Here is a 26057-nt window from a genome sequence, read left to right on the forward strand (position 1 = left end):
TGCGGTCCTTGCACGGCCCGGGAGCCCGGACCGCAGAAAGAACGGGCATGTCTTATTACGGCCCGGTTCTGTGGTCCGGGCTCATTGAAAACAATGGCGGCGGCCATGTGCATGTCCCGCGATTTGCGGGCGGCCTGCGGCTGACAGTCCGCTGACAGTCCGCGGCCAGCCGACCCGAAAATCACGGCCGTGCATGAGGCCTTATTTCTCTCTTTAGGTTTTATTTTACAAATGTGTTGCGCTTTTTTCAATAACATCTTTTTTATAATTTTCTTAAACACTCCCAACAAAAACAAGTTTTTCCATAACTACACGCTCCTTCACCACCTGACTTATCCATCAAGCTTTGGACTTCTTTTAGGTATACTGTAGTCACAGTTCAGCCTTCTTGCCTGCTTCTGATCAGGCATCTTTGATTTTAGATTTCCCCCTGCATTTTTTCCCACTATGCTGTCAATCCCATGATGCCTCAGTACAGCATCACATGGGCAGCTAGAACAAGTACCATTTCTGTCTGCTGGGAGGGCGGCTTTTATAGAGGGAAGGATTATTAGACTAAGAGACCATAAGTATACAGTCAATGAGACTGAGCTGTGATCTTTTCTATTATAACTGATACTAGAGCCTGTCTAACGGAAATTATATATTTTATGATGTTTTACTATCCGGTTTTTCTTCAACTCAGGTGTGTAAGCTAATTTCACATAAAGCACAGAGTACAAGACATACACTTACAGTACTTTATATTTGGAGGTCTAAAACATTATTAGAGCTCAGCAAAGTTCTTTCCTCTTTCCCTACACTAAGCTTCTACCTGCCATAGCTACATCTCCCCCCCCCCCCTCCACCCCACCTCGTGATTTTGTCAGGGGACAGAGAACTCCTTGTCTCAGTCTAACCCCTCAGATCCCGCAGCATCTGAGGGATTAAACGTCCGGGATCGAAGTTCTTTCTGATCCTGGCCTCATTGCAGTCAGGTGTCAGCTTTATATTACAACCAGCACCCGCCGCATATGGTGCGGGCTTATCTCCTGAGCATTCGTCATGCTGTTGTAAAGCACATCTGCACTACATGTGTAGCGGATGAGGTTAAGTAGTATCTAGGTGCATAGCAATAACCACAAAAAGGCAATGATTATGCTAGTAATTGGTTCAGAACATGGAGTTTTAGAACTAAAATGTAATATTGTGTTTGTTCAATACTACTTTATATGTGACAAGCCTCTCTAAAATTGGCGTCACAATTCTTTTGGGCGCACTGCGTTTTTAACATGCTTGTTTTGGTGGATCAACTCGCACCTCTCTCAATGGGAGTTCATGTTAAAAATGCAAAAAAAAAATGCAGTGTGAACTCCGCATTAACCTCTTGAAGCATTATCATGTACGTGAGCGTCATAGGGAAGTGTGGAGCGCCCTCCATACGCTGCGGGTGTCAGCTGTGTTGTTTTACAGCTGACACCCGGGGCTAACGGCCGGGAACAGCGATCGCGCTGTTCCTGGCCGTTTAACCCCTCAAATGCTGCGGGTAATTGACACCGCAGCATCAGAAGTGTTGATAAGAGGGGGCAGCCCCCTTTGGCGGCTCATCTGCACCCCAACTCCGCGATCAGGGGGTGCCGGTGGTTGTCATGGCAGCCCATGGGCTTAATTTAGGCCCCCAGGTCTGCCTTTTGTCTGCCTCTGTTAAGCCGTGTCTCTGGCTCAACTTAACAGAAGCCTGTGAAAATGACGATATACTGCAATACATTACTATTGCAGTATATTGTACCACCATTCTAACGATCGCTGGTTCAAGTCCCATAGGGTGACTAATAAAATGTTTAAAATTTAAGTTTACTAAAGTTATTAGTAGTGGAAAAAAAATGAAATAAAAAATATATATGTATGCGTATTTCTATATATATATATATATATATATATATATATATACACACACATATACACATGCACTACCGTTCAAAAGTCTGGGGTCATGAAAACTCATACTTATATTTATCAAATGAGTTGCAAAATGACTAGAAAATATAGTCAAGACATTGACAAGGTTAGAAATAATGATTTTTATTTGAAATAATAATTTTCTCCTTCAAACTTTGCTTTCATCAAAGAATGCTCAATTTGCAGCAATTACAGCATTGCAGACCTTTGGCATTCTAGCTGTTAATTTGCTGAGGTAATCGGGAGAAATTTCACCCCATGCTTCCAGAAGCCCCTCCCACAAGTTGGATTGGCTTGATGGGCACTTCTTGCGTACCATACGGTCAAGCTGCTCCCACAACAGCTCTATGGGGTTGAGATCTGGTGACTGCGCTGGCCACTCCATTACAGATAGAATACCAGCTGCCTGCTTCTTCCCTAAATAGTTCTTGCATAATTTGGAGGTGTGCTTTGGGTCATTGTCCTGTTGTAGGATGAAATTGGCTCCAATCAAGCGCTGTCCACAGGGTATGGCATGGCGTTGCAAAATGGAGTGATAGCCTTTCTTATTCAAAATCCCTTTTACCTTGTACAAATCTCCCACTTTACCAGCACCAAAGCAACCCCAGACCATCACATTACCTCCACCATGCTTGACAGATGGCGTCAGGCACTCTTCCAGCATCTTTTCAGTTGTTCTGCGTCTCACAAATGTTCTTCTGTGTGATCCAAACACCTCAAACTTCGATTCGTCGGTCCATAACACTTTTTTCCAATCTTCCTCTGTCCAATGTCTGTGTGCTTTTGCCCATATTAATCTCTTCCTTTTATTAGCCAGTCTCAGATATGGCTTTTTTTTTGCCACTCTGCCCAGAAGGCCAGCATCCCGGAGTCGCCTTTTCACTGTAGACGTTGACACTGGCGTTTTGCGGGTACTATTTAATGAAGCTGCCAGTTGAGGACCTGTGAGGCATCTATTTCTCAAACTAGAGACTCTAATGTACTTGTCTTGTTGCTCAGTTGTGCAGCGGGGCCTCCCACTTCTCTTTCTACTCTGGTTAGAGCCTGTGTGTGCTGTCCTCTGAAGGGAGTAGCACACACCGTTGTAGGAAATTTCAGTTTCTTGGCAATTTCACTTGAAAGCTCTCTTTTTGTATCCATTTTGAGAGTTTAATCGAACCCACAAATGTAATGCTCCAGATTCTCAACTAGCTCAAAGGAAGGTCCGTTTTATAGCTCCTCTAAACAGCAAAACTGTTTACAGCGGTGCTAACATAATTGCACAAGGGTTTTCAAGTGTTTTCTAATCATCCATTAGCCTTCTAACACAGTTAGCAAACACAATGTACCATTAGAACGCTGGAGTGATGGTTGCTGGAAATGGGCCTCTATACACCTATGTAGATATTGCATTAAAAAAACAGACGCTTGCAGCTAGAATAGTCATTTAGCACATTCACAATGTATAGAGTGTATTTCTGATTTTCACGGCGGCCACTAACGGGCTTTATTCTGATGCATAGGCCTTTTCACGGCACTGCATCAGAATAAAATTGCGGTGCCGTGAAAAGAGATAGCTCCCTGCTCTCAGCTACCGGAGGTAGCTGAGGGCTTGGAGCACAGTCTAACTTTTTATCTAACTTTTTATCTCCTCTCACCATGAATGTTTGGTGAGAGGAGATAAAAAACTACTTGTTAGGCCCCCGATCGTGCCCCCCCCTCCCCCCAACCGCCGGGAAAATTTTAAAAAAAAATGGCGCACGCATGCGCTGTCAGTTGAAAGGCAGCTATTCTGCCTATAAATAGAAGCTGATCAGGGACCGTTATAATTGGTCCCTGATCAGATGGTCACTGTGATATACCTGTGATATACCTATCAGTGACCATAGTCCCATATTTTCAAAATACAGCACAAGATTTGTGCTCTTTCCCTCCCTCCTCTCACTGTAGTTGATCTGTGAGAGGAGAGAGAGAGATACTATACAAATCTTGTGCTGTATTATACTGTAAAATACACCACATACTTACTCGCCAGTGTTCCGATATTATCCGAATATTGTCCGTAATTACCCCAGATTACCCGTAATCACCCCAGATTACCCGTAATCACCCCAGATTACCCGTAATCACCCCAGATTACCCGTAATCACCCCCGGTTTTTTGTTTGTCTTCTAAAAAAAAAACAATTATTAGTGTGGTGAACATGAACCGCAGAAGCCGCAGAATGTTCTCTGCAGAGCAGGCATACGCCATGCTGTGCTCTAGCAGTTCCGGCAGTGATACGGACACTGCGTCAGAAGCAGAACTTGGCTCAGAAAGCGACACAAGTTCTGCTTCTGCCGCTGGACCCCCCAGCCCTATGGTGGTGGACGCAGCGGTCAGCGGTGAAGCGTCAGGAGACGGGCCTAGTACTGCAGTCAATTCCGCAATTTGGGATCCTGCAATGGCTTTCTCCCCCCAAGTTTTGCCATTTACAGCGACTCCAGGCATCAACGCAGATGTCTCATTTTAGTCCCTATAATTTTTTTCATTTGTTTATAGGCGATCAGGTCCTGGAACTAATCGTCCAGCAGACAAATTTATACGCCAGGCAATTTGGCACCCAAAATCCCAGGTCTTGCTATGCCAGAGGATGGATCCCCACAACAGTTTCTGAAATAACATTTTTTGGGGGAATTACCCTAAACATGGGGATAGTAAAAAAAAACCTCTATCCGCTCCTATTGGGCTACCAGCGCTATCCATAGCACGCCTGTATTTGCAGCCGTTATTGCCCGAACGCGCTATGAGACTCTAATGCGTTTCATGCATTTTTCTGACAATACACAAATCCCCCCAAGAAGTGACCCAGCCTATGATCGCCTCAACAAACTGAGACCCCTAATCTCCCTCCTAAGTGACTCATTTTAAATTTATACACCCCAGGCCAAAAACTAGCGGTAGATGAGTCCCTTATGTCCTTCAAGGGCCGTCTATCGTTTCGCCAATACATCCCCTCCAAAAGAGCCCGATACGGAGTGAAACTCTCTATAAGGTGTGCGAGAGCACAACGGGCTACACCTGTGGCTTTTTCATTTATGAGGGCAGGGACCGCCACCTTAATCCCCCAGGATGCCCAGAGGATATTGGCATTAGTGGGAAAATTGTCTGGGAACTCATGGTGCCATTCCTACAAAAAGGGTACCATGTGTACACCGACAATTACTACACCAGTGTCCCCCTGTATAATTCCCTCCATGCTGCGAATACAGGGGCCTGTGGGACGGTACGAAAAAATAGTCGGCTTCCCTCAACGACTGGTGTCCAGGCGACTAGTAAGGGGTCCGTCACTCTCATTTGCAAGTGACCAGTTGCTCGCTGTCAAATGGAGTGACAAAAAGGACGTGTACATGCTCTCCACCGTGCACGAGGACACCACAGTGACAGTAAGAGAGAGGGGCGCTACCTCTGATAAGACGAAACCGGTCTTTGTGGTGGACTATAACAAGTTCATGGGGGGAGTCGATCTATCTGACCAGGTCCTACAACCGTACTTGGTCAAGCGCAAAACTAGGGCCTGGTATAAAAAGGTAGCGATCTACCTTATCCAAATGGCCACTTACAACAGCTATGTGCTCTACAAGACCCAGGAAACACTCAGTTTCCTCCAGTATCAGGAGAAAATTGTAGAGCACCTCCTGTTTGACTCCCCCGCACCTAGAGACTCCTTCGAGTCAGAGGATGTCAAAAGGCTCACTGAGCGCCACTTCCTTCACCCCGTCCCTGCCTCTGTGAACCAAAGATACCCCCAAAAGAGATGCCGGGTGTGCAGTAAACACGGAAGGAGGAGCGATTCCCGGTTTTACGGCCCCATGTGCCCTTCAAATCCAGACCTGTGCAACTACCCCTGTTTTGAGACCTACCACACCCTTTCTAATTATTAATTTTATCTATAATTTAGGGAAAACCAAAAAGGGTGGGGTGGGGGGGATTCTTTTTAGGGAGTCAATTTCATTTATGCATATTTTTTTGTTTCGTTTCTGGGCTTTCCAAGGGAGGGAGGGATTCTCATGGGGAGGTTTATTTATTTCAGACTGTAAAACTAAATTTCCTCTTTATGATTTTTTTTATACAATTCTTGGACAATTAAATCCTGGACTTGATCACTCACAAATGAATACAGTTTATTGTGCAGGAGCCCACATCTGTCTATTCAGAACATGGACCCCACAAGTGTTCTTGAAATAAAAAATAAATGTGGGCATTGCATTTATTAGTAGATAAATCCAACACCTGCGACCCGTGCCGCCCCTGAATTAGTGGAAGTCGTGCATTTTAGCAATGGTTACAAGAATAAATTGGGGATGTATTTCCTTTTTCTTATGACTGTGTCCTGCCACATACGGCTGTTACATTCCTAATTCTGTACCGTGATACGGGCATGATATTTTTTTTTTTGAGGATCTCTAATAATTGAGCTGTTCCTTATCAATACACCATGGGCTTTGTTACGGTTCTTCTGGAAATACTGACATCATTTTGGGGATTAGTGATCCTTTACTGTTCCTATAGATGGTTTTGGACATTGCCCCTCTATATATTCTGTAGGTGATTGGTTGTTTTGTGCACATAGCGGTTCCTACCTTGCCGGGCAGGGGCCTGTTATGGTGTACCGCGTCACTTGGCACATTCGTCCCTCATAAGGATTGATGGAGCTAAAGAGACGTTGTACAACCAGTCACTGAAATAAAAAAACCTTGTCTTGACAGCCCTGCAGGTGTTCTTCTATCTAGTGAACAGACTCGAGTTTGCAACATAGTTGGATACATTTTCCTCCATTTGTTTGAAGATATTGCCCGTCACTCCAGTACAGTTTATTTTTTCCTCTCTGACTGATTTTATATTAGGACAGAATTCTGTCCACAATGACATCATAATGGCACCAACTGCTTCTTCAGCAAGACATAGTCATAAGTACAGGCAAATACGTCTATAGCGACATGTATCCGTTATGAATACACGGCTTCACTTCTCTTCTGTATGCCGCAGAAATTTATTAATGTGGCATATTTCTAATAAAATAACCTTCTACCACGTCTCCTCTATTTCATGTGGAAACGTAATAAAAGCTTGAAGAAAACATTATATACCCATAGTGTCTGAAATGATACCCATTATTTCCTCCTTTAAAAAATGTTTGGTCCGCATGCCCACTACACCACTAGATGAATACCTTTAGGGGTTTAGTTTTTAAAATAGGGTCATTTCTGCGTGGTTTTTTTTTTTGTTCAGGCAGCTCAATGCCTCTAAATGCATGATATGGGGCCTAGAATTTATTCAATTGTGCCCTGAAAGCCAAAGGGTGCTCCCTCTCTTTTTGGCCCAGCCACACGTCTAATAAGCAGATTGGGGCAACAATAAGAGTATTTTTGAAAACAGGAGAAACAGGGTGATAGATTTTGGGGTGTGTTTCTTCATTTTCATGTTCGCTTTACAAAGAAATCGGTCTTCAAACTTATACTTTTATGAAAAAAGTGAAGTTTAATTTTTTTTCACCTGCTATGTATTAAATTTAGCAAAAAACTGTGGGGTCAAAATACTCACTACACCCCTAGATAAATACCTTAAGGGGTCTAGTTTTCTAAATGGGGTCGTTTATGGGGAGTTTCTATCGTTCTGGTAGTTCAAAACCTCTCCAAATATACAGTGGGGCCTAAAACATTTTCAAGCACAATATGAGTCCTGAAAGCCTCCGGGTGCTCCCTTCCTTTCAAGCCCTGCTGTGTGTCCAGGCAATGCATTAGAGTCACAATGTGGGCATTTTTGAAAACAGGAGAAACAGGGTGATAGATTTTGGGGTGTGTTTCTTCATTCTCATGGTCGCTTTACAAAGAAATCGGTCTTCAAAGTGATACTTTTATGAAAAAAGTGAGATTATATTTTTTTACTCCTGCTTTGCATGAATTCTTACAAAAAAACTGTGGGGTCAAAATACTTACAACACCCCTTAATAAATACCTTAAGGGGTGTAGTTTGCAAAATGGGGTCACTTGTGGGGGTTTCCACCATTCTGACACCTATGAGCCTCTGAAAACCTGGCTTGGTGCAGGAAAACCAAATGTACTTCAAAATGTATAAAATTATTACTAAACTTGTAAGTCTTCTAAATTGCTCCAAAAAAATTTTTTTTTTCAAAAGTGCTGCCAAAATAGAGTAAAGAGATGGAAATATATATTTAATAAAAAAAATTGTTCAGTATGTATGTACATATGTGACATATTGCCTTTAAAAATAGGGAAAAATTATAATTTTTACAAAATTACTTCAATTTTTCTATTTTTTTATTAATTTCCGCAAATCGTGTGACGAAAAAACAATGTCAGAATTACTTGGATATTCAAAACTTTCGCTGAGTTATTCTCTGATAAAGTCACACATACCAGATTTAACAAATCTGGCTTGGTCATTAAGGCCCAAACAGGCCCGGTCATTAAGGGGTTAATTTAATGTTATCTTCATTGAAAAAAACTGTGCTTTTCTTTCAAAAATAAGGAAGTTTCTAAGTGACGTTTGAACGGAAGTATGTGTGTATGTGTGTGTGTGTGTGTGTGTGTGTGTGTGTGTGTGTGTGTGTGTGTGTGTATATATATATACTTAAAAGTTCAAAAAACCCCGCTTTTTCCATTTTCCCTCTAAAATAATGTAAAAAAAATAAACATAATTGGTATTGCTGCGTACGTAAAAGTCTGAACTATTACAATACACCATTTTTTTGACTTGCACGGTGAACTCTGCAAAAAAATAAAAAAAATGCCAAAATCATTGTTTTTGGTCACCTTAGTTCGCAAATGTTTTTTAATAAAAAGTGATCAAAAAGTTGTACATGCCATAAAATGGTACTAATAAAAACGACAGCTCTTCCTGCAGAAAAGAAGCCCTCACACCGCTCAATCCATAGAAAAATAAAAAAGTTATGGCTCTCAGAATGTGGTGAAACAAAACAATTTCTTTTTTTAACAAAGTTGTTTTGTTTCTAAGTAATAAAATTTTTAAAAAACCTATATAAATTAGTAGCACCATAATCGTATTGAGAATAAAGTTAATTTGTCGTTTTTACCACACGATGAAAGGCGTAAAAACTAAAATAAAAAAACAATGTAGGAATCCGTTTTTTCTAATTTCAGCCCATAAAGAATTTTTTGACAATAGAAACTACAACCCCCCCACCCAAAAAAAAAAAAAATACAAATAAGTCCTCACACCGCTCTATTGACGGAAAAATTAAAAAGTTATGGCTCTTGGAACGTGGAAAATGAATGGCTCACTCCTTAAGGGGTTGAAGGCGATGTACACCTTTGAAATCTGTTTTGTTTGTTTTTTTTCTATAAAAATGTGTATCAGTGTGCAACTTTATAAATACCTTTTTATTAAAAAATACTTTCACTTCTTTAGATACAGCTGCACTTTGTATCCGGTATACAGAACAGCTGTTTCTAGCGCTTAAACCTGTATCTGTCAGGTCAGTGGGACTGACGGTTTCAGTGCCAGCATGCCCTGCGTGTCCCTGACGCATCGGATCGAGTTGCTATCGATCACATCTAAATTCATAACTTAGATGTGATCAATAACAGGTGGATCCACGCACGACCCTCTGACACTGAACCAGTCCGTCCCACTGACCTGACGGATACAGGTTTTGGTGCTAGATACAGCTTCCCTGTATACAGGATACAAAGAGCAGCTGTAAAAATAATTATTAATAAAGTATTTAGAAAGTTGCACAATACACACTGATACACATTTTTATTTAAAAAAAAAAAAAAGATTTCAAAGGTGTACATAGCCTTTAAATGTATTCGTACTTCACGCTCATATACGGTTGGTACCAGACATTTGCTAGAAAGAACTAACTTAGCTGGAATGTTAAACCCCCTAGTTAGGTCGATATTTTGTAAAATCTCGATAGTAACCCAGATCTTCACTTTAAAATGGCAGTAGTAATGTGTATACATGAAATACTGCTTGATCTGATATTATTCTTGGTGTTCGAGACTTTTGGCTCGTTTCCTTATACATATGACACAAAAAAATTAATTTGTACTTAAAATAAACAAGTATGATCTCTTGCCTTTCTAGTACTCTACATTCCACTTCTATGATACACTGCATGTGCGTTTTATACACAGTAATATTTGTTAAAGGTGTCATGATTTTTTTTTTTATTATTATTATATTGCTTTTAATAAAATATAAATAACATTTTTATTTCGTACTGTTGTGACTTTAAACTTTTTACTGAGTTCTTACTTTTACTGCTCTATGGGGGCTGCTATTTTTTTTTTCATCTCTGTATGTGTCGATTAATGACCCATACAGAGATGGAATACGGCACATACATCCCCATAGAGAATGCAAACGGGAGCCGTTCCATTCTCAGAAGTGTACGCCGTCTCATTCTCAGAAGCGTACGCCGTCTGTGTGGGAACGGCGCATGCGCTGCTCCCACACAGACCAAAACTAAGCTAGTTTGTAGAGCGAAATCCGGCGCCATTTTCATGTGGACCGGAAGCCGCTGCCGGACAGTATGATGACGACTTCCGGCCGCGGCTCCCGGCCATATGTTCAGCAAAGGCGCAAGGAGCGTAGACCGGCGGAGGCGGCGGCAGGAGCAGGTAATTTATGTTCGTGTATGTGATGTGTGTATTATGTTCGTGTATGTTCGTGTGATACTGTCTGCTGAGCCCTGTATCTAATCCTCCTACACTGTGCAGCCGCTCAGAAAATGGCGGCACACAGTGTAGAAGGTTTGAAGACCTAATACTAATTGTTTAACTGAAAAAAAATTCTAGCGACACATACCCTTTAAGACTTTAGATGTTCTCGACAAATTAACTGCACATTCTCTTATTGTAGAAGCACAATGTAAATATTTGATAGGGTTTTTTTCTGTGTGTTTAACAAAGTTATTTGTTTCTGCCACATCTATTTTAGGCGTTTACTATTCTCTGTGATGTGCTAATGATCTTTAGCCATCAGATTGCAAGTGGCGGCCGTGAAGCTTTAGAGCCACTTATATATTCCCCAGACTCCTCATTACAGTCTGAGTTACTAAGCTTTATTTTGGATCATGTCTTCATTGACCAAGATGATGATAATAACAGTTCAGGTAAGTGGTTACGTAATGCCACAAATTATACATTCATTAGATTAATAATTAAACACTATTTAGAAGGTTTTATTTAGTGGTGTTTTTTTTTCCCTTTAAACATTATCTTTAGCTGTACTGGACTTTTTTTTTTTTTTTTCAGTTTGAGGCTGTTCAGAGGCCATTTTACATGGGTCAATGATCGGGTAAACAAGCGTTAGTACGACTGCTCGTTCCCGATCAATGCCCTGTTTAAACAGGGCAGCAATCGGCCAATGAATGAACAAACGCTCGTTCATTGGCAGATCTTTTATACAGCCATACAAATGGTCACTAGTCAGCAGCACATCTCATTGTGTAAACGGGTGGTGCTGCCGAAAAGATGCACAGTAGTCTAGGGACGAACAATTGTAGTAACACAAAATGGTACCAATAAAAACTACAGCTCTGAGCCACGAAAAACATGCCCTCACGATGAAAAATGTAAATGTAATTTTTATTGGTGTCAAAATATGACGGGGCAAAAAAATGATTTATTTTTTGTTTAGTTTCTCATATTGTGAATTAGTAAAACAAAAAAATCTGTATAAATTTGGTATCGCCGTAATCGCACTGACCCACAGAATAAAGTTAACCAACTGTGGGACCGCCCACAGAGTACATAAACGTCCAGGCGGTACGAACTTAACTGCGCAAGGACGTTCCACAACTCATCCTGCTGCATGGAACTCCGGGATACATCGGTCTCTAGACAGCTGATATCACAGAGCTTGACCCGGAGACCAACCTGTGTGGTCTCCGGGCATGTGATGGTTGTGACCTGTCACAAATATCACAGAAAAGTTTTCAACCCATCTTTCTATTAGTATTATCTGCTTCCTTTCCTGGCAGGGAAAAGAATAATGTAAAGTAAAACACAACTGTAGGCTACCGGACAGAGTTTTTTGGCCATGCGACCTCTGAGGCTGGACCCTACGCTGCACGTACACCCAGAACTATATATAATGATATTTATTTGCATGACACAAAAAAATCTGCATTTAGATAGATCATGATGATTTCATCTTAAGAAAAATCTGCGTTTAGATAGATCATGATGATTTCATCTTAAAAAAAATCTGTGTTTAGATAGATATATAGTCATATAGAATATCTATTTAATATAATATATGTTGTTGTATTGTACCGTTTCGGGCTGGGGCTGCACATAGAACTTGGCCGTGATACAAGTCGTTCACCCAAAGATAGTTATGTCCTGTAGCCTACATTTCAAGTAATAAAAGCCAATGTGGCCGTGTCGTGACACGCAAGTTACCAATGTGATGTGAACAGGGCCTTAAAGAGAACCTGTCACCAGAATTTAACCTATTGAACTTTACCTATCCCTCACTGACCGCTGCAATCAAAAGTTAATTGCCGTTATCCCCTCTCCTGAACTCCGACTGTAAATAACGGTCTGCAAACATTTTGCGCCTTTTATCATAATAATCCGGTGTCCCGTTGTGCGCACACACCAGAAGAGGACTTCTATGCACAAGCGCAGGATTTTGTGTTGAGGGGAGGCGTGGAGCTGTCTATCAAAAGTAAGGAGGTGGGATTAACTCGGAAAGACTTGAGAAATGAAGATATGACACTTTTCAAACGAAGATTTGACTCTTATGCTTATTAGCATACAGTGCAGGAACACTAAAAAACTGAATACTAAAGCTACAGAGCCGACTAAGAAGACAATTATAGGTTCTGTTGAAATTATTTTTTTACGCACTACCACCTGGTATTGCTGGTTTAATAGGTGAAATGCTGGTGACCGGTTCCCTTTAAACAGAGTTCCGGCTTAAAGAGGCTCTGTCACCAGATTATAAGTGCCCTATCTCCTACATAATCTGATCGGCGCTGTTATGTAGATACACTTCTCTCCATTCATGTCCATCTGTATTCACAGGACAGCGTGATCTCGCTGTGCTGTCACACCCACAGTAACTTCACCGAAGTGTCCGGAGAGTGAATAAACATTGCCTCCAGCCAGGATGCGATGTCTATTCACTCTCCCGATACTTCGGTAAAGTTTCTGTGGGACTTACTCATACAGCACACTGTGATCTCGCGAGATCATGCTGGGCTATCATTCACAACGTGATCTCGCGAGATCACGCTGTGGTATGAGTAAGTTCTACAGAAACTTTACCGAAGTGTCGGGAGTGTGAATAGACATCACGTCCTGGCTGGAGGCAATGTCTATTCACTCTCAATACACTTCGGTAAAGTTACTGTGGGTGTTTATTGTGCATTTTTATTATTTTTATTGCAGTACTGCTATAGTTATGTTAATAAATGTGAGGTTCTTAGCGCTCAGTTTGATCAAAATGTGCGAGCCCACCTGCCACGACAAGGCGACCTCTATTTGTCAGCGTCGTACACGTCTCTTTACAACGCCCAGTTGGGCATTAAGAAACTAATTCGCATAAATCTAAAATTGTTCATAAATTGCTTAAAAATGATAGTTTTTCAAAATAAAAACGACTGTTCTCTACAGCGACTATCAGATTAGGTAGGGGATAGGGCATTTATAACCTAATAGGCCCCCGGGTTTTCCTTTAGCAACTTCCTATTAGGCTATGTCAGAGGCCTGGCCTAATAGATGGCCTGTCTGTTTTACACTCAGGCAGTAATGCTTTGGTATACTAAGTATTCCAAAGCTTTATATCTGCGACCATAAGATCGCAAAGTGAAGTCCCCTAGTGGGACAAAAAAAAAAAAAAAAGATGTAAAACAGTTATAAAGTTTATGGAGAAAAAAAAAAAAAAGATTAAAGTAACAACAAAATAAAATTATTTATTTTATTTTTTTCCTATAAAGAGTGATTTTACACTACCTGAATGCATGCTTACCTAATATTAATAAATATGTTAATACAGTCAAGTTCTGTTTGGATCTGTTGCTTATTCCTGTTATACCGTATATGTAACGTTAAAGTGCAAACACTGCATAATATATTGAAACACATCTGGTCTGAATGACTCTTTTGAGCAAATACCTAGAATGTACTGAAAATAGTTTGGTGAGAGGTATTACACATTATGTTATTAACTATCTTTTAAGAACAAACAAATATTTACCTACGATCATTGTATGATTATACTGCAATGGCAATTTTTTCTTTCAACCTGTTAGTGACCGCCAATACGCCTATTCACGGCGGCGACTAATGGGCTTTATTCTGATGCATATGCCTTTTTACGGCGCTGCATCAGAATAAGTAAATAGAGCAGGGAGCCGTTAAATCTCCCTGCTCTCAGCTGCCAGAGGTGGCTGGGGGCATCCCTGCTCGAACGTGTGAGATCGATATTCGTATCGATCTCACCCGTTTAACCCCTCAGATGCGGCGCTTAATAGCGTGCGCCGCATCTGAGTGGTTTTGGAGAGAGGGAGGGAGCTCCCTCTCATCCCACCGACACCCGGTGATAAAATCGCAGAGTGTCTGTGTCTCCGATGGCAGCCGGGGTCTAATAAAGGCCACTAGGCCTGCCTGTAGTGAATGCCTGCTAGGCTATGCCCGAGGCATGTCCTAGCAGATGCCTGTCCGTTTTACACGGGCAGGCAGTAATACACTGCAATACAAAAGTAGTGCAGAGTATTATAATAGCGAATGGATGATCGCATATTAAAGTCCCCTAGTGGAACTAGTCAAAAAGAAAAAAAAAAAACTTTTAATAAAGTTAATAAAAAAAAAAAAAGGAAAAACACACTTTCCCCTTACAAACTGCTTTACTATTAAAAAACAAACAAAATAAAGTAAAAAAAGTTACGCATATTTCGTTTCGCCGCGCCCGTAACGACCCCGACTATAAAGCTATTACATTACTTAACCCGCACGGTGAACGGCGTAAAAAATAAAATAAAAAATTATGGAAAAATTGCTGTTTTCTGTGAATACTGACTTTAAAAAAAATGTGATAAAAAGTGATCAAAAAGTCGCATTTACTCTAAAATGGTACCAATAAAAACTACAAGTCTTCCAGCAAAAAAAAAAAAAAAAAGCCCTCAAACAACTGCATCGGCGGAACAATAAAAAAAAGTTATGGCTCTTCAAATATGGAGACACAAAAACAAATAATTTTGAAAAAAAAAGCCTTTTTACTGTGTAAAAGTAGTAAAACATACAAAATCTATACAAATTTGGTATCGTTGCGATCGTAACAACCCGCTTAATAAAGTTACTGTGTTATTTATACCACACGGTAAACGACGTCGATTTAGGACACGAAAAAGTGGCGCAATTTCGGTTTTTTTTCTATTCCCTCCCCAAAAAAAGTTAATAAAAGTTAATCAATAAATAATATGTACCTCAAAATGATGCTATTAAAACATACAACTTGTCCCACAAAAAAACAAGACGTTATACAGCTATGTCAACGCAAAAATAAATAGTTATAGCTCTTGGAATGCGACGATGGAAAAGCTTAAAAAATACCTGGGTCATTAAAGAGGCTCTGTCACCCGATTTTGCAACTCCTATCTGCTATTGCAGCAGATAGGCGCTGCAATGGAGATAAGAGTAACGTTTTTGTTTTTTAAAAAACGAGCATTTTTGGCCAAGTTATGACCATTTTTATATTTATGTAAATGAGGCTTTCTAAAGTACAACTGGGCGTGTTTAAAGTAAAAGTCCAACTGGGCGTGTATTAGGTGCGTACATCGGGGCGTTTTTACTTCTTTTACTAGCTGTGCGTTGTGTATAGAAGCATCATCCACTTCTCTTCAGAACGCCCAGCTTCTGGCAGTGCAGACACACAGTGTGTTCTCGAGAGATCACGCTGTGACGTCACTCACTTCCTGCCCCAGGTCCTGCATCGTGTCGGACGAGCGAGGACACATCGGCACCAGAGGCTACAGTTGATTCTGCAGCAGCATCGGCGTTTGCAGGTAAGTCGATGTAGCTACTTACCTGCAAACGCTGATGCTGCTGCAGAATCAACTGTAGCCTCTGGTGCCGATGTGGCCGACACGATGCAGGACCTGGGACAGGAAGTGAGTGACGTCACAGCGTGATCTCTCGAGAACATGCTGTGTCTGTGCACTGCCAGAAGCTGGGTGTTAACGAACAGAAGTGGATGATGCTGATTCGTCAGCATCATACACTCCCATTCCTAACGCCCAGCTAGTAAAAGAAGTAAAAACACCCCGATGTACGCACATAATACACGCCCAGTTGTACTTTTACTGTAAACACGCCCAGTTGTACTTTTGCAAGCCTCATTTGCATAAATACAAAAATGGTCATAACTTGGCCAAAAATGGTCGTTTTTTAAAAATAAAAACGTTACTGTAATCTACGTTGCAGCGCCTATCTGCTGCAATAGCAGATAGGGGTTGCAAAATCTGGTGACAGAGCCTCTTTAAAGGAACAGTGTCATCACAAATAATTTTTTTATATGTTAAAGATGTTAGTGCTTTAATAAAAACGTTTATATTCATTTGTGTGTTTGTGTTTTACTGTTTCTTATTTTTACACTTTTTCTTCCCTATGGGGGCTGCCATTTTTTGTTCCATTTCTGTGTGTGTCGATTAACGACACACACAGACATGGAATACGGCAGCCACAGTCCCATAGGGACTGCGAACGGCTCCCGTCCCATTGACTGCCGTGTACGGCGTCTGTGTGGGAACTGCGCATGCGCCGCTCCCACACAGTCCTATTCGAAATTGGCGCCGTCCGGCGCCATTTTCCTGTGGACCGGAAGTCGCGGCCGGACAGTAATATTACTACTTCCGGTCGCGGCTTCCGGACTTGTGCACATGGAACAGCGGCAGCAAACGGAGCGGACGGGCCGGAGGGAGCCGCGGCGGCAGGAGCAGGTAAGAGATTTCAATGTATGTTAGTGTTTGTGTGTGTTTACTACTGTATGTAAACCTACTACACTGTGTGTTAGCTCAAAAAATGGCGACACACAGTGTAGGAGGTTAAACCTTTCAAACCCCTCGTTTATCCCGGCACTAGCCAGGATAAAGGAGGGGGGGATGCTGAGAGCTCACTAGAGCGAGGGCTTTTAACCCAATGTTGCAATGCTGCAATTTTGGGAACTAGCTCCATCTAGTGACCAAAAATGGGTAGTATTATAAATTAGAAAAAATTTATAATATTTCCTGACTCGCGAAAAAAATAAAAAAAATTTGAACAATGTTTAATCACCCACACACTAAATGTTTAATTTTTAAAAAAAAAACATGTTTTTCTGGCAACACATTCCCTTTAAGGCCAAAAAAGGCCTGGTCGTTAAGGGGTTACTAGGTATTCATTAATTCATGCGCCACATTATTTGACTTTCCTTTTAAATCTTCAAGGTTCTGTCTTTTTTTTCCCCCACTTTGTCTAGATGGTCAACAAGATGATGAAGCCAGTAAAATTGAAGCATTACACAAAAGAAGAAATTTGCTTGCAGCTTTCTGCAAGCTCATAGTGTATAATGTGGTGGAAATGAATACTGCGGCTGATATCTTCAAGCAGTATATGCGGGTATGTATATAAAGGTGTTTGTAAATATGAACTAATAATAATTAATTTGTTGCAGCTTTCATTGATGTATATTTTCTGCATAATAAGTACTTAAATGATGTCTGTCACCTGATAAATCCTTTAGTTTGTGCTCTATAAGGATACCCTAATCAGGAATGCACCCACTAAGCAGTACTCAAAAATCTGAATAGGGCGCTGAAAGGCTAAATCAGGAAATTTGAGTGTTGTAGACCAGAGCGTCTCAATCTTTTTCTACATAGCGATGCCGGTACCTCACCATTGATTGTAGTTCATGCCAGTATTTTAATAATTACCTCAATTTAACTTAACATTTGCCTCCTTGGACCAGTAGATTAAAATAAACACAAAAGGGAACCTGTAATGTTGCTTAATCAGAGATTGGTACGACCATAGAAAGAGCTCGTGCAGCATGTAAAAACTTCTGTCAAAGGGGCCTCCCCAACACCTGTGGGGGCGCTAACTAGTAGGCCCACCTTACAACTTGAGAAGCACTGCTGTAGACTAATGTCTCGTAGGCTCCCTCTAGCGATTCCCTCTGTACATTCGCTCCAAAAAAGATCAAATCCGTCAGGGTTAACAAGTTTATCAACATGTGGGCACAAATTGATCAACATCCTTTTAATTAATTGTAAGGATTATTGTTTGAGCTAGTCCTGTAAACACAAATGTTACGCTAGAGTGGAAGCATCCCTGATCTTTCTCTTTCTGCAATCGCCATTTAGTCTTAGTCGTGACAACGGTCAGTTAAAAAAAAAAAAAAAAGTGTTGCCATAAAGATTAAACTCTTCCCTCATTTGCATTTAGTTTATAAATTGTTGTTTTTAATCTGTATATTTTTTTCAGGATTGTAACAAAAATCTGTGTTAATCTTATGTCGAGTATTTCCTTCCTTGCAGATGATAACTACTGTGAAATCTGGTAGCCGTAATAAAGCTAAATTGTTTTTCTTTCTTGCAAAAAAAATAAAATAAATAATTTTGTGTTGAGGTCACTAATGCAATCTTTTTTTTTTTGTAGTATTATAATGACTATGGAGACATCATAAAAGAAACCATGAGCAAAACTCGACAGATCGATAAAATCCAATGTGCAAAGACACTCATTCTCAGTTTACAACAGGTATGCTGTATTGTCAGTTGTCAAAAAGCCGAAATCCATTTAACCCTGGAAAAATATATTTACCTTAACCATGTATGTTGTACAGTTAGTACATATTTATTTTCATGGTGTGTGTGAGTTCATTTATTAAGTCTTTTTTTTCTGTAAGTTTAATACTGATGAATGACGACGTAGAGGAATTTACATCTTCATGTACTTAAAGGGGCTATCCGGGCAGAGGGCAGTTTTTCAGAACCCACACCCCGCACCGATGAGCTGCTCCGGCTGCCTCCCGGGCACCGGAGATTATTCATTGGTCTGTGCCAGAAGCAGAAAACTCCGTACACTGTATAGCGGCAATTCTAGGTTACTTCAGCTCTGCTCCTATTACAAGTATTGTATTAATTAATTGAAACAAAAAACAAAGCAGATATTCAGCGCAATTAACAAATGTCATCTTGCACGTTTTCGGTTTTTATTTTTTCCCCAGTTTCAACTGTATTTGCGTCTTCAATACGCAGATGCAGTTAAATCCAATGGTAGAGCAAGGAGCCGTTCGGTCCCTGCTCTAACAATTACAATGTATTGCCGGATGCTCACGTCTCGGCGCAGACAGGCGCAAAGCAGTAATTTCATCGCGCCGGTCTGCACCGAGCCACACAGACCGAAGGAGCATAGGGATCTGCTCCACTTGTCATTGGAACGGGGTAAGATGAGTATGTATTTTATTAGGCACTAGTGGGCTGGTGTGAGGGGGGGGGGCAGCTGTGGGGGCATTATACAGTGTAGGGGCAGCTGTGGAGTTTTCTACAGCATGGGGGCAACTATGTGGGGCTTTATACTGTGGAGGGTAGCTGTAGGGGGCACTATACTGTGGAGGGCAGCTATAGTGGGCACTATACTGTGGAGGGCAGCTATAGTGGGCACTATACTGTGGAGGGCAGCTATAGTGGGCACTATACTGTGGAGGGCAGATCTAGGGGGCGTAATACTGTGGAGGACAGCTATAGGGGGCATAATACCGTGGAGGGCAGTTATGGTGACGTTATATTATGTGGAGGGCTGTTATGGGGGCGTTAAACTGGAGAACAGTTATTGCGTGTTATACTGTGTGGAGATCAGTTATGGGGCGTTATTCTGTGTGGAAGGCAGTTATGGGGCGTTATTCTGTGTGGAGGGCAGTTATGGGGCTTATACTGTGTGGAGGGCAGTTATATGGGCGTTATCCTGTGTGGAAGGCAGATATGGGGGCATTATGCGGTGTGGAGGGCAGTTATATGGGCGTTATCCTGTGTGGAGGGCAGATATGGGGGCGTTATACTGTGTGGAGGGCAGTTATATGGGCGTTATCCTGTGTGGAAGGCAGATATGGGGGCGTTATACTGTGTGGAGGGCAGTTATATGGGCGTTATCCTGTGTGGAAGGCAGATATGGGGGCATTATGCGGTGTGGAGGGCAGTTATATGGGCGTTATCCTGTGTGGAGGGCAGATATGGGGGCGTTATACTGTGTGGAGGGCTGTTATGGGGGCGTTATCCTGTGTGGAGGGCAGATATGGGGGCGTTCTACTGTGTGGAGGGCAGTTATAGGGGAAATATACTGTGTGGTGGGCAGTTATAGGGGAATTATACTGTGTCAGTGGGTATATTATATATAGTAGTATACAACAGGCTCGGGGTAAATATTCAATGACGCAGCATTGAAATAGATGGTGTAGTCTAAAAAAAAACAATTGTTCATTAATCGTAATCGAGGTTACATGTTCAATTAATCGTGATTTTGATTCTGGTCATAATTTCCCAGCCCTAGTTTACCGTGATATTTCATATAAGTGGGGCGGGCAGAAGCTTTTGAGTCACAGGGCACAAGGTTCATTAACCCCTTAACGCAATATCATGTAACTGTATGTGATAAGGATTAAGGGAAAGTATGGAGTGAGCTCACGGGCTGAGCGTGCTGCATACACAGCGGGTCACTGTTACGGGCGGAATCAAAGATCACTTTGATTACGCCCGTTTAACACATTAACTGCCTCGGTCGATCGCGGTATTTAACGTGTTAGAATTAGGGCGGCGCCCCTTGAAACAAGCCATCGTAGGACTATCTCGCTATATCTCTCTCTCTCTCTCTCTCACTCTATCACTCTATCTATCTAATCACACAAATTGCTGTTTTTTGGTCACCTTAGCGCTCCAAAAAAATGAAATAAGTGATAAAGTTGCATATACCCCAAATTGGTATCCGTGAAAACTACAGCTTGCCCAGCAAAATTTAAGCCCTCACATAAATCATTATTTTTTTTTTAACCCCTTCCCGACATTTGCCGTATGGGTACGCCATGGAATGCCATGACTTCCCGCAAATTGCCGTATCCATATGCCTAATATTTAGCACCGGCTCAGAAGCTGAGCCGGTGCCATCATCGCCGGATCTCAGCGGTATCTAACAGCTGACATCCGGCTGTAATGGCGGGGACCGAAATTAGCTTCGATCACCGCCATTAACCCCTTAAGTGCAGCGCTCAAACGCGATCGCTGCACTTAAGCTCATTGGAACCCCAGTAATAAAATTGCCGGGGGTTCTGGTGGCTGCAATGGCAACCGGAGGCCTAATACTGCCTGGCATGGAAGCTGGTCAGGACCCGCCCGGCGGCAGAGCCTGATCGGCCTCCGATGGCGCCGGCTCAGGAGCTGTTCCGGCGTCATCAGCCGTGGAAGTCCACTGTATGTTACAGCTGACATCCACCTCTAACGGCAGGAACCGGAGCTAGTTCCGATCCCTGCCATTAACCCCTTTGATGCAACAATCGAAAGCGATCTCTGCATCTTAGCGGTTGCTAGCAGATCGCCAGCCCTGACAGGCAATCAGGACTGGCGACTGCTGCTATGGCAACAGGAGACACAATGGCCTCCTGCTCTGCCATTACCGAAGCCGATTAGGCTCCGCCTGGAGGCGAAGCCTAATCGGCTTGCTGTCAGTGAATAACTGACAATATCTAATACATTGCACTACGTAGGTAGTGCAATGTATTAGAAAAAAAAACATCAGACAGGTGGACCTTCAAGTCCCCTAGTGGGACTTGAAAAAAAGTGAAAACAATAAGTTTGAAAACATAATAAAAGTTTCAAGTAATAAAATAAACCACAATCGCCCTGTTCCCTTATCACGTCCTTTATTATTGAAAAAAATAAATAAACAATACGTATTTGGTATCGCCGCGACCGTAACGACCTGAGGTATAAAAATATTATATTATATTTATTGCACGCGGTGAACAGCTTAAAAAAAAACCTGTAAAAAACTATACCAGATTTTCAGTTTTTTGGTCACTTTTCCCTACAAATATTGAAATAAAAAGTGATCAAAAAGTCGCACATATCCAAAAACTGTACCTATAAAAACTATAGCTCGTCTAGCAAAAAACAAGCCGTTATACAGCTCCGTCGACAAAAAAGTTATGGTTCTCACAACTTGGCGACAGAAAAAATACATTCTTTTTGCAAAAGTAATTTTATTGTGCAAAACGTTGTAAAACATATATGCTATAAATTAGGTATCACCAGAATCGTACTGACCCGCAGAATAAAGGTAACATGTAATTTATAACGCGTGGTGAACACTGTTTAAAAAAAAACTTAAAAAACTGTGCGAGAATTGCGTTTTTTTGGGTTACCTGGCCTCCCAAAAAATAGAATAAAAGGCGATCAAGAACTCACGTGTACAACGAAATGGTACCAATAATTACTACAGCTCGTCGCGCAAAATAAAAGCCCTCATATCACTACGTCTTTGAAAAAATAAAATTAGTTATGGCTCCAATAAGTCAGGAAATAAAAAATATGCAGTTGTGCGGCCCGAGGGGAACATTTCTTCTGTTTCAAGAGGCGATTTATCGAGGCCCTAAAATTAGGGAACCAGGAAGGGGAGGGCCCAAACATATCTGCTGGAAGTGACGGTGCCCGTATTATACCAGGACAACACTGCCCAGCAAAATTCCCCAAACTGCAAAGGTGCGGAGTGTGGGCCAGAAGGGGCATAAGAGCACATATATCAGTGCGACACCGGCCTGTGCAGAAAGGATTGCTTCACAGCGTAACACACATCTATGGATCATTTTATTGTGTTTTTTTTTACCCCATTATTATACCACCTGACTGCCCCTGATATACTCTGCCCAGCTTACATGTACCCCCACATTATAAACGGAAACACCAGCAATACTCAAACAAATCTACTACCAAGCAAAATCCACTCTCCAAAAGTCAAATGGCGCTCCCTCTGCTCTGAATCCTGCAGCGTGCCCAAACTGCAGTTTACTTCCACATATATGGCATCGCCATACCCGGGAGAACCCTTTTAACAGTTTTTGGGGTGTGTGACTCCAGTGGCATAAGCTGGGCACAACATATTTGCCACTGAAATGGCATATCTAGAGAAAAATATTAATTTGCACCATCCGCAGCGCATTCATTTATGGAAAAGACGACCTGTGGGGTGAAAATGCTCACTACACCCTTTAATAAATGCCTTGAGGGGTGTAGTTTCCAAAATGGGGTCACTTTCTTTTTTATTATTTCACATTTGGGCCTCTGCAATTGAGAACCAATACTTTGTAAATCGCCAAATTAGGCCTCTATTTTACATGTTACTCTTTCACTCCTGAGCCTGGTAGAATGTCCAGGCAAAAAGATTAGGGCCACATGTAGGGTGTTTCTAAAACCGGGACACCGCATAATAATTAGAGAGCTGTCTCGTTATGCTGGCACAAGCTGGGCACCACATATTGGCATATCTATGGAAAAAATCCCATTTTCACTCTGTAACATGGAGTGCACACTAATTCCTACACCCCTAGGTGAGTGCATTGAGGGGTGTAGTTTCCAAAATGTGGTCACTTCTGGGTGGTTTCGACTGTTTTGGTCCCACAGGTGCCCAGAAACCAATCCAGCAAAATCTGCACTCCAAATAGCGCTCCCTCCCTACTGAGCCCTGCCGTGTGCCAAAACAGCAGTTTATGACCACATATAGGGTATTGCCGTACTCAGGAGAAATAGCTTTACAAATGTTGGGTTCTTTGTTTTCCTTTATTTGTTGAGAAAATGAAAACATTTTGAGCTACAGCTACGTCTTATTGAAGAAAAAGGATTGTTTTTTATTTTCACTGCCCAATTCTAATAAATTCTATGAAACACCTGTGGGGTCAAAATGCTCACTACACCCCTAGATGAATTCCTCAAGGGGTGTAGTTTCCCAAATGGAGTCACTTTTTGGGCGTTTTCATTGTTTTGTCAACTCAGGGGCTTTGCAAATGCGTCAAGGCCTCCGCAAACCATTCCTGCTAAATGTGATCTCCAAAAGCCAAATAGCGCTCTTTCCCTTCTAAGCCCTGCCTTGTGTCCAAACAGCCGTTTATTACCACATGTGGGGTATTGTTTTACTCAGGAGAAATTGCTTTAAATATTTGCTTTTTCTCCTTTAGTCCTTGTGGAAATGAGAAAAAGAATCGCTAAACCTACATTTTCTTTGAAAAAATGTAGATATTAATTTTCACGGCCTACTTCCAATAATTTATTTTTAATAAACGGTGTGCTCAAAATGCTCACTACTCCCCTATTTCATTTCCTTGATTTGTGTAGTTTCCCAAATAGGGTCACTTTTGGGGGATTTCCATTTTTTGGGCACCGCAAGAGCCCTTCAAACCTGACATGGTGCCTAAAATATATTCTAATAAAAATAAGGCCCCAAAATCCACTAGGTGCTCCTTTACTTCTGAGGCCTGTGCTTCAGTTCAGTAGCACGCTAGGGCCACATGTGGGATATTTCTAAAAACTGCAGAACCTGGGCAATAAATATTGAGTTGCATTTTTCTGGTAAAACTTTCTGTGTTACAAAAAAATGGATTAAAAATTTATTTCTGCAAAAGAAAATGAAATTTGTTGCTTTAATTCCTGTGAAACGTCTAAAGGGTTAAGAAACTTAAATTCTGTTTTCAATACTTTGAGGGGTGCAGGTTTTAAAATGGGGTGACTTATTGGGGGTTTCTAATATATAAGGCCCTCAAAACCACTTCACAACTGAACTGACCCCTGCAAAAATGGCCTTTTTAAATTTTCTTGAAAATGTGAGAAATTGCTTCTAAAGTTCCAAGCCTTGTAACGTCCTAGAAAAATAAAAGGATGTTCAAAAAACAGATTCCAAACTAAAGTAGACATATGGGTGATGTTAATTAGCAACAATTTTGTGTGGTATAACTGCCTGTCTTACAAGCAGATACATTTAAATTGAGAAAAATAATTTTTTTTGCAATTTTACGATAACATTTTGTGTTTTTCACAATCAAATACTGAACATATCGAACAAATTTTGCTATTAACATAAAGTCCAATGTGTCACAAGAAAACAATCTCAGAATCGCTTTGATAGGTAAAAGCATTCTGAAGTTATTACCACATAAAATGAAACCTGTCAGATTTGAAAAATGAGGCTCTGTCAGGAAGGTCAAAAGTGGCTAAAGAGGGAAGGGGTTAAAGGTGGTAAAACATAAAACAAAACATATAAATTTGGTATCGCCGTAATCGTATCAACCTGTAGAATAAGGTGAATATGTCGTTTTTACCGGCTGATGGATGCCGTGGAAACAAAGCCCCCCCCCCCAAAAAAAAATGGCGTAATCGCAGGTTTTTTGCCCATTTCACCCCATAAATATTTTTTTCCCAGTACATTATGCGGTACAACAAATAGTGTCATGGAAAACTATAACTTGTTCCGTAAAAAACAAGCCCTCATATCGCTATATAGGTGGAAAAATAAAAAAATTATAGCTTTTGGAAGTTGGGGAGGAAAAAACAAAGGTGAAAATCCAAAGAAGGAGGGAAGGGGTTAAAGAAAAAAAAAAAGCTTATAATTTCATGAAATAACAGCAGTTTAGGAAGGCTTATGAACCCTCGGTGTCTAAAATGGGGAGTCTGCATGAATAAATAATGGAAATATGCCAAAATGTTTGGTTTATTATCATTTACTAAGCGCATTCTCTAATGAAATGTCTTGTTAGTTCGAGTCTCACGTAAAATATAAGAATTGGTGATTAGATGGTTTGCGCTAATTCTTTTTTTTCCTTCTTATACAGCTTTTCAATGAGATGATCCAGGAGCATGGCTATAACTTTGACCGATCATCACCATCTTTCAGTGGCATAAAAGAGCTTGCAAGGCGCTTTGCTTTAACCTTTGGACTTGATCAGCTCAAAACCCGAGAAGCGATTGCAATGTTACACAAGTAACCACATCTCCATTTTACTTGTTTAATATAAACACTAAACGTTTGTAACACAAAAGTTGTCTCAATAAGCATGACCACATATGTGTGAGTTTTCTGTAAATCACG

General features: G+C 41.2%; 1 protein-coding gene across 1 annotated transcript in view; it reads left to right on the forward strand.

The window, feature by feature from the left end:
- STAG2 (STAG2 cohesin complex component) overlaps positions 1–26057 on the forward strand; it is a 159883-nt gene that overhangs the window by 118147 nt on the left and 15679 nt on the right. The window contains exons 25-28 of the mRNA XM_075835782.1: positions 10888–11062; positions 17416–17555; positions 18594–18695; positions 25801–25949. Of these exons, the coding sequence (XP_075691897.1) occupies positions 10888–11062; positions 17416–17555; positions 18594–18695; positions 25801–25949 (566 nt within the window). The remainder of the gene's footprint in view (positions 1–10887; positions 11063–17415; positions 17556–18593; positions 18696–25800; positions 25950–26057) is intronic.

This window comes from Rhinoderma darwinii, chromosome 8 (genome assembly GCF_050947455.1).
Source record: "Rhinoderma darwinii isolate aRhiDar2 chromosome 8, aRhiDar2.hap1, whole genome shotgun sequence".
In the NCBI taxonomy this organism is placed as follows: Eukaryota; Metazoa; Chordata; class Amphibia; order Anura; family Rhinodermatidae; genus Rhinoderma; species Rhinoderma darwinii.